The sequence below is a fragment of the Uranotaenia lowii genome, chromosome 2 (genome assembly GCF_029784155.1).
Source record: "Uranotaenia lowii strain MFRU-FL chromosome 2, ASM2978415v1, whole genome shotgun sequence".
In the NCBI taxonomy this organism is placed as follows: Eukaryota; Metazoa; Arthropoda; class Insecta; order Diptera; family Culicidae; genus Uranotaenia; species Uranotaenia lowii.
The window spans coordinates 176,340,202-176,353,590 of NC_073692.1; the positions used below are offsets into that span (position 1 = coordinate 176,340,202).

Genomic DNA, 13,389 nt, shown 5'->3' on the forward strand with positions numbered 1-13,389 from the left:
GCACGAAGTATAACCTATATATGACGCTCATTAGACCGGTTGTTCTCTACGGGCACGAGACATGGATATTGCTCGAGGAGGACCTGCGTACACTCGGAGTATTCGAGCGACGAGTGTTAAGAACCATCTTTGGCGGCGTACAGGAGAACGGAGTGTGGAGGCGAAGGATGAATCACGAGCTCGCGCGACTCTACGGCGAACCCAGTATCCAGAAGGTGGTTAAGGCTGGCCGGATACGCTGGGCGGGACATGTTGCGAGAATGCCGGACGACTGTCCTGCAAAACAGGTGTTCGCTACGAATCCGGTAGGAACAAGACGAGCGGGGCGCAACGAGCGAGGTGGTTAGACCAAGTAGAGCGCGATCTGGCGAACGTGGGGTGCCCGAGAAATTGGAGAATGGTTGCCATGGACCGAGTGAATTTTAGGAATTATGAGTTGATGATGAGTTATTTCAGTTGAACTAAAACTTGTTAAACTTAACTGAAATAGCCTATTGTAGTCTAAAATATATTAAAATTTGAAAGGAATGTGTTGGTTAGAAATATACACGAAAAACTCATGAAAATTAATTTATTAATGCATTTCAATATAACAAACAGTTTTTGGGTTTCCAATTAAGTCATTAATGGGTATGAATACTACATAGGTACCGTAATCCGGCGTAAGATTGATCACTTTTTTCAAATTTTTTGATTATTTTTTTTTTGTTAAGGGGAATGTGGCATGACTGGCATGTTTCATATTTCTAAAACCAGTACTGAACTCCTATGAACGTAAGAAATGGATGCAGAAATTTGTTAGACTACTTTAACTAGATTTAAAAATCGATTTCGTCTATGTTTTGAATCAGATGCTTTGGGATAACATTGGTCAGCCTCTATTTTCGACGGTTTTTACAAGTTTTCTTGATCATAAAGGATATAAAACACCTTTGATTTTTTCTTCAAAATTAATCATTTGATAGGGTTCGTATCCATTTGTCCAATACGGGCTTACTCTTGGTAAATGTCCTTATATATGCAAAAAAAAAAGTGGAAAGAAGAGAGAAAAACACCATTTAAATATAATCTGAATCAAAGGTCAAATGGTTTCGACTATTTTATTGCATAGTTCATGACATTTTAAAGACCATTTTTGAAAAACCTGGACAATATGAGAGTTTTTCAAAACGTTCAATGGAAATCAGAACGAATTCCGAAAAATCTGGACTCCTTGCATCCCTGATCAAAGCTCCGAGACCATTCACAATCTTATACTTCCATTTCTGTAACCAGATAGATTCTTGTCTCCCAATTCTCGTTATGCGGTATATACCGGTTAAAATATATCTGGTAGAAGGTTCATAAAATTTTAACATTTCGGGGAGCTTTTTGTTAAATAATGGAATAGATCGATCTTCAGAGATCGATCTTAAATCAATTATTTTTAGGATAAATCGATCATTCATCTGAATTTATCTTGGAGATCAATCTTTCTCTGAAGATAAAACTATAGGCCCCGTTAAATTTTGGCAACATTCGTGCTAAATCGTTGATTTTGCAACATTCCAAAAAACGTTTTTTTTCTGTCACATTTTTTATTTCAATTTAAAATTAATTAAATAAATGTTAAAACTTAAAACTAGCATTAAATTTATCAGTTTGGCTCAATTATATGAGTTTAAGGAAGTTTAAAAATGGAGCAAATCTTATAAAGTTAATGATAATATTATTTTTTACATTAATTTTGAGTAGTTTTAAATATTAATAAAAAAAATTTACAACTATCAAAAAAATCGTTCAATTTTGGCAGCATTCGATTTTGGCATCACAAAATTTAAGAGCACGTTGCAAAAAACAAACGGGATCTGTATCCTTATTCTTAGTTTTATGAAGGTCGGATGGAAAATGTCAAAAATCTTGCTAAGTCCATATTTGGATGGGAATCATATTTGGTTAAAAATTCCCTGTTAAAGTGTTCTCATATCAGTGGTATCATATTTTTTATGGATTTTTTATGAAAGATCTTGCCTGGGCTGCATTTCAATCAGAAAAAAACATGCTTTCTATTCCAAAAAAACACCATTTTCCAGCTTCTTAAGCGGAATTTAGACTCATTTTCGGGATAAATTAAGGCGCCTTGGGTGATACTCAAGAAATTGGTACAGCGTGAATAGCTTTGAAATTTTAAGATCACTAAGATCATCGAGCTCATTAAAATTTGAATTTCTTGGACCGGTATTCAAAATAAGTTTGATCTTTTTGATGAAGCTCGATGGACCAGATGGCTAGCACTTTTATAAGTATGATTTGCAAAAGACTCTAATGTTTAGATGAGCAGAGACTTCTACGGTGGTATATTCTTGTGTGGGTGAGTTTTTGTAAATCCCGAAAAGCGTGAACTCCAAAAATTTAAGATGATACTGCTATATCTACAACTTGAAACTGGAAACAAAATATTTCAGTGGTAAACATCATTTTTTAATGGAAAGCCAATTTATTTCTGATTCATATTCAGTTAAGAATCTATGGTTTGCCATTTCACGTCATTTTTAAGATAAAAACAAGCTGTTTGAAGATGTAAAATAGCTCACATTTCAAATTCTTGAGTACTACAGAAAGATCTCTTAAAAACCCTTCAAAACCAGTTGGAATATTAGAAATCGCCAAAAAATGAAGTCATCTTTTTAAAATAGTTCGAAGAACTATTGTAATGGTCAAATAAGCCCAGGATGTAATAAATCCCACAAAAAATACACAAGCCATACAAGCAATAATCTTGATTTTGTAGAAATACATGAGTGTCATTTTTATCACACCTTTTTCACATTTTTGCTCCTCAACACCAATTAGTTCATTGAAAAAAATTAAGCATGTTTTATCCGACGAACAACTTCGACGATTGCCAATCATTCATATTTACAAGCAAATTATCAAGTGGTGCTTTTATTGTACTCCCAAAAAAAGGATAAGATCATATTTTGATTTGAGGCGTTACAGTAAGCTTGCCAGATTGCCTGGTTTTATCCGGGTTTGCCCGGATATTTAAAAGCAAATTTGGGAAAGGTCCGGTCCGGCCCGGCTGCCTGAATTTCATTGAAAAAAGCCATGCTTGGAAAAATTGTTCACTTTGTTTGCCAAATCTAACGAAAAATACTAATTAAGTTCTAACATTTTTTGCCTTTCTTTCAGAAAGGTATAGTTATCGGTCGATTTGGGAGATCATTAATTATGGGTCTTAGATATACCTTTATGGGTACCTATCGAATCAGCTCGACGAGTTCTGATGATGTCTGTGTATTTGTGTGTATTTGTGTGAATTTTTGTAAACTTTGTTCTCGACGTTTTTGTGAAACTGAGCAGTACAATAAAAATGATTTTTAACTTGAAAAAATTTGATTTTTTTTCTTCTTCAACCTATAAAAGAAAGAAAAAAATACAAAATAGTTTGAAATTTTTTTTTTCATAGTAAATATCAAAAGTCATCACTCCAAAAAACGTGGCCATTTGGCTTGCTAGCCACAACCAGCAATCACTAATCTAGATGATCGAAAACATGGCGCGATAAGCACTGGGTACGCTTTCATTCTGTGTAATTCCGCATAAGGTAAACAGAGGGCGCCTCCAATCGATTGACAAACAAAAATGCCAGTCAAACAAAGATGTCTTAATCTAAATTAAACGAACGAAGGTGTATTTCTTATAATACCAGTCCTCCGTTAGGAAAACCGGAACCAAAAATTAAATTTGGGTTTTAAACCCAAAATCAAAGTTCTTGAAAGGGATTGCTCCATGAGGCACAACCCCGAAATTGAATGACTCAAGCCTAAGGACTAGACCCTCACATCGCATATTTCTATAGTGATGGTAAGTCCATCGTTAGATTCTCAATCACAGCTTGCTCTGAGAAGGGGAAAACGACACGGGAACGCGAACGATATTTGCACACCATCTCATCTTCTCACGTACCGTTCGTGCTCAGGAAGCTTTTTCTAAACACGAACGACAGGAGAGAATTTCGCCCGTAGAAGCAAATTGAATCCAATAGGACAAATGCTACACCCAAAATTCAGCCTCTGTGCCAATGGCGTGTAATCAATTACATAGCATCATTGGTACAAGAAGATAACGCGACCGGTGCTGATTCGATTTGCATCCACCGGCACTAACCTCCTAGAGCGACCGAATTGCGTATGTCTGAAAGAAACAAAATAAAAACGTTTTCACGTCCCTCCCTATCGCATCACAAGACGAAAAAGGATGGAAATAAATATCGGCCAACACCAGGCAGCCAGCGAACCGAGCACTGTGCGTGTGAATGTAGCAAAAGCAACAAGAATATATTCCTTCAATTCACCGGCAAACAAGCACCGGCCAAGCTGCCCGGCTTTAGCAGCTGTGTATATGTAGCGTGTGTATGTAATAGCAGGCAGTAAGCAAAGCACAGTTCTCATTCAATGGGTTTCCCGTTTCCTTCACTCCCGTTCCCTTTCCCGTTTCCATCGCAAGACAAATGAATACCTTGAAAGGAGGCCAAACGCCGGGAAGCCACTGTCGTGCGTTTCTTTTGTGATGGCAGAATGCCTATGACAAATATCCCTCTTCCTTCATGAAGCTCGAATAGTACACTGGTTAAGATGTCGGTCTGGCAAGACCATATGGTTGGTGATTTGAGTTCGATTCTCCCTACGGGCACTGTGGTTTATATTTTTATTTTCTTGTTTCTGGGATGAATTATCCAATAGGAACGAAATCCCATAAAATGTGTTTCTTGTTTTGCTTGAATGTAGTGGTCATGCATCATTTTAGTTGGGAGCCGAGTCCTTATGCCAGTTACGGTTTTTCAAACATACCGTCTTCGGCACAGTGCACATTTCAGGGCATTATCGGCACAGAGATTTGCTAAATAGGCATTGGATTTTTGCAACCTCTTCTATGGGTGTACTGAATCCTCTCGAGCTTTAAGCTCTCGGGCTAGTTTTTTTTATGTTCCTTTTTCTCTTCCTCTCTCCAGATCTCACGTTGCGCGATGAAAACTTTTCGTTCGCATCGAAAAACCCGTGCAATTGTTGCGTTGCTTTTGTTGGGGTTGGTGTCTAGCAAAACGATGACGGCTTGGAAGTCAATCCGAACTTTCACTTGCTGAGACCGATGGAAAATGACAACCAAACAGTAGCGCCACCAAGCCCTCCATAGTAAAGTTTGAAGCATGGAAAAAATAGAACAATTTGACAAAATTGAAGAAGTTGACAAACTTGACATAATTCAATGATTTGATTAACAAAGTTGACAAAGTTGACAAAAATTTACCAATATGACGATGACAAAATCGACAAAACTGACTAAATTGACAACATTGATAAAACTGACAAGATTGACAAAATTGACAAGATTTATTGAACTGGCAAAATTAAAAAATTGACCCAATTGACCAAATTCATAAAAAATGACAAGATTGACAAATCAACAAGATTGACCAACTTCACAAAATTGATGAAAATTGACAAAATTGAAAAAAATTGGCCAATTTGACAATGACAAAATTGCGAAAATTCACTAAATTGACAAAAATGACAAAATTGACAAGGTTGACAAAATCATGAAAATTGACAATGTTGACAAAATTGACAAAATCGAGAAAACTGACAAAATTGACTGAACTAACAATGTTGACAAAATAATGAAAATTGATAAAATTGACATTAAAATAGAAAAAAAAATTATAAAATTGACAAAATTGACGAAAGTGAAAAAAGTGTCAAAACAGACAAAAATGGCAAAATTGACAAAATTTAAAATATTGCGATCTCAAAATTTTCAATATTTTTAATCTTTAAAATTAATTCTGCTGATTTTTTACGTTTCGGTATCGTATTTTTCTCTAGCAATTGAAATTTTATCCAATAATTTTATCTATGCATTTGTTTCCATTACTTGAGAGGTTGAATTATTTAAAATACATGGTCAGGCATCTTTTTTGAAATAGTATTCTTAATTTTTATACCCCTTCCATTTTGAAGTTACCATATGCTGTAACTCCAAAAGGAGTAAATTGAGTTAGATTATAATGTCATAGAAACGGAATCATACAAGATATTCCAGAATCTAGTCATTCAAAAATCTCCAACTAGTTGCAAATAATGTTATTGATATGAAAATTATGATAATATTAAAAATACTTTTGTCCTATTAAAAACTTTGAATCTTTATTTCCTACATTGTTTTTGGATTTACTGCGTATGAAATTCATTAATCATAACTCATAATTCATTTTGTGCCATATATACCCAAATATAATTTACAGGCTGTAAGAAAGGCTACAATCCACTGTCAAGTGTATTAAATCGGGTTTTTATTTATACGTTCAAAGCGAAATTTTTAGAGCAAATTTTAAAACGAATCATCAAAGGTTTTTTGGAAGCCAAAAATACGATAATTTTTGGTGGAAATTTTTTTATTCTAGTTTTTTTTTTTTTTTTTTGTTCCTGGGTTTTGTCAAAATTAGCCTGGATATTACCCTGGTTTTTATTTGATAATTTTGAAATGGAATGCTCGGATTTTGTCAGATCTAAAAAAAATCGAGCGGATACATGCTGACAAAAATTTGGCAACCTTACTTTAAAGCATGCTTTTCTCCTCAATATTGGCATTGTGAGTCATTTTTTGCATTGAACTTTAAAAATAGTGTGGGATTTATCCATTGGACAGTTCCTAAAGATGTTGAAAACACACAAGAGGTAAAAATTGGTACATTATTGTGTGGTCAATTATCAACAGTAAAGCATTAAATTTCGTTTAAATCAAATTTACCCTATAGCGTTTCAACTGCTTTATGTAATTGAAATTAGATTTTTTTCTTACATTGAATTTTAAATTTTCATGATAACAAAAAGATAAAAAAAAACAATCATAAATCACGGTAGTAATAATTTTCTTTCCTTCTATCTCTTTCGACAGCACGACAGCGACATTCGTATGCATGCGGATTCAAAATAGAGCTGTGTAAACAGATAGGTACTAGACCTGGAATGACAATTTCAAACTATGCTGCACATTGCAGAGCTCACATTCTTCATGGCCCTCGTTGAACAGGTACCTTCAGCAGCATTCATCCACAACACAAAACTCACAATTCAGCATACAGAAGAAGTCTAGTGTAGTTAGGGAGAAAAAAAAACACAACAATTCAGAGACCCTAAGGCAAACTAAGGTACTCTACTCGGAACAACTCGACCCAACACCGGTCGTGTGAACGAACGTCATTTGCTGGGGCTAGATTTTTTTTGCGTCCACCCACTCTAGGCAGGTATTGTTACCGATTTTCATGTAGAAGTGATTCGTGGTAGGACACTACTCTACAGGACCAGGATCAGACTCTCTAGCTCCGGTTGACAGGTCTAATAAATGCTCAACGAAAGTGGAACACAATAACGCCCAGGTACAATCAGGTGCAACTTCGCCGAAGGCAATTCACCCAGAGAAGTGCTACTGGATAGTCTGCAAAAGCGCACAAGCTTCGCATTCGTCCTTCCGAGGACTTCCAAGTAATGTAAAACAGAAGGAGAACAAAAAAAAACTTTGAAAAATACCAAGAGTTGAAAGCAAAACGACTCTAAGCATAGTACAGATGAGTACCGGAGAGCTGACAAAGCGTTAAACATACACTTGTTTAACCATATACATAAGTACAGATACCTTTATTGCGAAAAAAACAAACTGTGAGCCCGCTCAAAAACTTCTGGCAACTAAGCTATGGCTTTGAGAAAGTTCATAATCCACGGATTTTGCTGCTGCTGTTGCTGTTACAACAACGGTCGTCGTCTGGTTGGCATCCAACGGCGGAATCTACTAGCTGTGATACTAATTTTTACCATCGCTATGGGAGCACCACATGCAGGTAAGCATTGTTGAATCCCCCCAGTTAACAGGGCTCCCGCACCGTCTGCAATTTGTAGCTGGTCTGTGTAGGAACAGGTTCGTTACAATTGAACAGCCATTTGAATGGGGTTTGTTTTATTCATGGTACAAGAAAAAAGCATCATGTTGACTAATAATGGCTATGCAATCTCTCTGGAGCCACGGTGCGTTTGAGAATGATTTACTGGTTCGTTTGTTTCCAAATTAGATTTTCAAGTTTAAAACTAACAAGAAATTACTAAAAACTGACAGATTCTCAGGAAAACTACCGTTCATGAACAATTGTGGGATATAATAATTCTCATAACTAAAGTGTCATGTGAGGTCTCTGGAGCCACTTTTTTAACCAATCGTTTGAAAGAACTACGTCGATTTTTTTTAATTGCATCTTGAAAAACCCCTTATGTTTATTCCCTTATGTGTTTATGAGATTAAGCTAAATAGAAGTGATAATTTTCAAAGAGGAATATTTTCTTCAATTCTCGGTCGCATGGAGATTTTCAACTTCAACCACTAAAAGGTTTAAAGCCGTATGAAGTGAAATCTCTAAATTCAGACTCCTTTAACTTGCAAACCGGTGCACTTTATTTCTCAAATTTTTCCATTAAAATTTACTCTAAATGATAAATTATTATTGATGACGAATGTTATACTTTGAGTTTAAAAACACATGAACTTCATTTCAAAATTGTAGAGAGCTATTACAAACTTATAGTTTGTTTTAGAAAGCTGTAACAGTTATTTATGCAAAAAGTTTCAAAAAGTGAATTGAACCATTTCTTAATGTTTTAGTGAAAAAAAATCACAGTCAAAAACTAAGTTGTTAAATAAGTTAAAATGTGTCGTATGAAATACTCAAAGACTTTCTTGAATAATGTCGTAAATAGTTGTAGTCTTATGTATTCATATTTTTCGATATTGATAAATTTATGTTTTAAAAAGCATTGTATCCCTGCGATAAGAATATCTAGGCATAAAATGAATCCTTGATTCAATGAAGGATGATAATTTGCATCAAAATCAGCTTTTAGGAAAATCGGTAAATTATAATTCTAATTAGATTTATACGTTGGAAGAACATTATGTTTTCACAACACAGACCACAAAAATTCAGAATAGAAAAGACAATCTTACCAAAAATATTGCAAAAATATTTACAATAATCCGCTATTGAGTGTCAATATGACACTATTGGAAGTTTTGCAGCCTGTTCAATTTCTTCAATAACCCTCAATAAAATCTTGAGATCATTAATTTTGCATCATTACTTTTTATGGACGCACCCTGAAAGCCCAGGAAAAAATTCCTTAATCAGAACTTAAGTCTCAATTTGATACTCCTTGCTTAAAAACGCTTTATCTCTCTTGTTTCTCTGCCGATTTTTAACAAAATTTTAAGTTTGGGAAACCTCGTAACGTAACTCAAAAATAATTGTCAAACATTATTCACCTACAATACTTCAGTTTTCCGTTATTAATAGAGTAGGAAAAAAATCCGAAAAACATGCTTCGGGAAAAAGACTGTAGATCAGCTACGGAATGCTCATAAAATTTCACTTAGTTTTCAAGAAATCTGAAGTTAGAAGCTATACGTTGCACATCATTGTATATTTGTTGATTTTTTTTTCAGATCACAACCACAAAAAATGTTAAAAAGTGTTGTAAAACCGTACTTTTCAATCAAAGAACGGCCAAAAAAATTTTAGTCATAACAGATAAATTTTGAAAAAATTGAGAAGTTATTGTAATTGAAACATTTTTCGCATTTTGAGATTGATTTTGAAAGGTAGCTGTTTTTCACTAACATACAAATAAGCACAGGTTTCTTAGTAAATTAATTCAAAATTTCTGAGATGCATTTATATTTACCAGAATATATTTACTAATTTCATACCGATTCTAGTGGTGTAATAGCATTAGCGCAGCAAAACTTTGCACAAATATGATCGTCTTTTCAAATTTTTTTAATGTAATTTAAACAATTTTGATGGTTTATTGATTGAAAAGTACAGTTTTTACACCACCTTTTTATATTTTTTTGTGGTTATGATCTTGAAAAAATTGAAAAAATATTTATATACTTATGTACAACATATAGCTTCTCACTTCAGCTTTTTTGTACACTAAGTGAATTTCGTAGTTGATCTGCAATCTTTTTTCCGAAGGATGTTTTTTTTTTCGTTTTTTAGACTTTGAATAATGGAAAACTGAAGTGTTGTAGGTGAAAAATTTTCGAGAAACATATTTGAGTTAGACTACGAGGTATTCAAAACTATAAATATATAAATAGATATAAAGGATGAGAGGGTGTGGAGGGTCTTTATCTATATCTATATTAATATCTATATCTATATATCTATATCCATATCTTTACCTATATCTTTATCTATATCTATATTAAGGTTGCCAGAATTTTTTCCACTCCCATCCGGGCCTAGCAATTCCGGGCATTTTTTCCAAAAAAACCTGGCAAAATCCGGGCATGGATTTCAATTTTTCAAATCCAAAAACCGGGCAAAAACCGGGCAAAAACCGGGCAAAATTTAGGTGTTATTATATATAAAAGCAAAGAAAAAATGCAAAAAAAAATCGAAATTGATATTTTATTAATGTAATTGCAGACTTCCAACAACTTTTTGGAACACTTAAATATTCAAAGGTTTATAAAAGTAAATCAGCGAAATTATTTGAAACAACCGTTGAAAATTTCCATACCAATAATCGATTTTGCTGAAACTTACTCAAAAACTTTGATTTTTTTTTGGTTTCTTTGTGAAAATTGTGGAAAAATCCGGGCAATATCCGGACTTTTTTCACGATATCCGGGCAACCGGGCCGGACCGGACTTTCTCGAAATTTTGCATCAAATATCCGGGCAAACCCGGATAAAACCGGGCAATCTGGCAAGCTTAACTATATCTATATCTATATCTATATCTATATCTATATCTATATCTATATCTATATCTATATCTATATTTATATCTATATCTATATCTATATCTATATCTATATCTATATCTATATCTATATCTATATCTATATCTATATCTATATCTATATCTATATCTATATCTATATCTATATCTATATCTATATCTATATCTATATCTATATCTATATCTATATCTATATCTATATCTATATCTATATCTATATCTATATCTATATCTATATCTATATCTATATCTATATCTATATCTATATCTATATCTATATCTATATCTATATCTATATCTATATCTATATCTATATCTATATCTATATCTATATCTATATCTATATCTATATCTATATCTATATCTAAATCTATATCTATATCTATATCTATATCTATATCTATATCTATATCTATATCTATATCTATATCTATATCTATATCTATATCTATATCTATATCTATATCTATATCTATATCTATATCTATATCTATATCTATATCTATATCTATATCTATATCTATATCTATATCTATATCTATATCTATATCTATATCTATATCTATATCTATATCTATATCTATATCTATATCTATATCTATATCTATATCTATATCTATATCTATATCTATATCTATATCTATATCTATATCTATATCTATATCTATATCTATATCTATATCTATATCTATATCTATATCTATATCTATATCTATATCTATATCTATATCTATATCTATATCTATATCTATATCTATATCTATATCTATATCTATATCTTTATCTATATCTATATCTATATCTATATCTATATCTATATCTATATCTATATCTAAATCTATATCTGTATCTATATCTATATCTATATCTATATCTATATCTATATCTATATCTATATCTATATCTATATCTATATCTATATCTATATCTATATCTATATCTATATCTATATCTATATCTATATCTTTATCTATATCTATATCTATATCTATATCTATATCTATATCTATATCTATATCTGTATCTATATCTATATCTATATCTATATCTATATCTATATCTATATCTATATCTATATCTATATCTATATCTATATCTATATCTATATCTATATCTATATCTATATCTATATCTATATCTATATCTAAATCTATATCTGTATCTATATCTATATCTATATCTATATCTATATCTATATCTATATCTATATCTATATCTATATCTATATCTATATCTATATCTATATCTATATCTATATCTATATCTATGTCTATATCTATATCTATATCTATATGTATATCTATATCTATATATGTCTATATCTACCTTAGGAACAATTATGAAGCAGCACCATCTAGTATGGTAAAATGAAGATTAAAAGTTATTTTTTAATCCCTGAAAATTTGATGGCAATCGGATGAAAACTCGAATTTTGTGAATCAATTTTGTGTGTGGCAATTTCATACTGGACACCCTTTACCAAGGATTCAGATTTTGATTAGATATTGAAGGTTAAGAAATATATATTTAAAAAAAATAAATTCTTCAATTTCTAGAAATTTTAATAGATAAAATTCAACTATATCTAACATCGCTTTAGAACATAGGTGGCTAAATCATGGCCCGCGGGCCACATGTGACCCGCAACCAACTTTTTGTGGCCCGCGAAGCTTATTTTGAAAAAGACATGTTTTAAGAACTGAACTTTTCTTATTCTTCATATATCTGGATCAACACTAGCTAATTTCAAAACGAATATCTGAAATTTTATTAAATGAATGTCAAATGCCAAATGAATAAAAGTGTTCAAAAACTAATTTTGAGAAAACACGCTTTTAAATTGTTATGTTTGGTAATTATCCATACATTTTTCGAAGAAGTATCCGAATATAATTAAAAAAATCTGAAAAATATCACCGAATATTATTTAAAACATGAAGAATCATTTGGCTTAATTTACTCAAAAGTTTCATATAATTTAACAAAAAAAGATTCCCGCCACTGAAAAAAACGAATACAATTACAATTTTTAAATTATCAAAATTGTAAGGTATTTTACACATTTCCTGTAAATTCCATCACACATTTTTCAATGTTTTTCGATTAGTGACCACAGATTATTGGTATGAAGAACGTTCAAGCAGACTCTAGTTTTAATATTGAGGAATTTGATAGCCTCAGAAAGATATCCGCTAAGGACCTATCAATATCGTTTCAAATAAAAAAAATCACCGGACCATATCAACATCATTATTAAAATGATTTTTTCACAACAACTTCAACTATTCGTAACTTGAATTCTATTTCAAAACCTTCGTTCATTCATAAAATTTAAAACTTTTGCAAATTATCTAACATACAGAAAATTTGCTCTGTAATTTATCCAATTTTTAATAGCTTTCCAGAAAAGGGTATATTTTTCAAAATTAAAACGAATCCAAATATATTTTAATTGGCAACGTGCCTTGTATTTGTGTACATCAATAATGAAAACTACGACAGATTTTACAGTTGGGTAGTAGAATTGAACCAGAACCGGTTTGGTACTGACAAAT

General features: G+C 32.1%; 1 protein-coding gene across 2 annotated transcripts in view; it reads left to right on the forward strand.

Moving 5' to 3' along the window:
• Positions 1-13,389, forward strand: part of LOC129744755 (uncharacterized) — a 429,246-nt gene that overhangs the window by 341,430 nt on the left and 74,427 nt on the right. For both annotated transcript variants that reach the window (XM_055737450.1, XM_055737451.1), the window contains one exon: positions 6,937-7,876. In XM_055737450.1, the coding sequence (XP_055593425.1) occupies positions 7,732-7,876 (145 nt within the window). In that variant the 5' untranslated portion in view covers positions 6,937-7,731. The remainder of the gene's footprint in view (positions 1-6,936; positions 7,877-13,389) is intronic.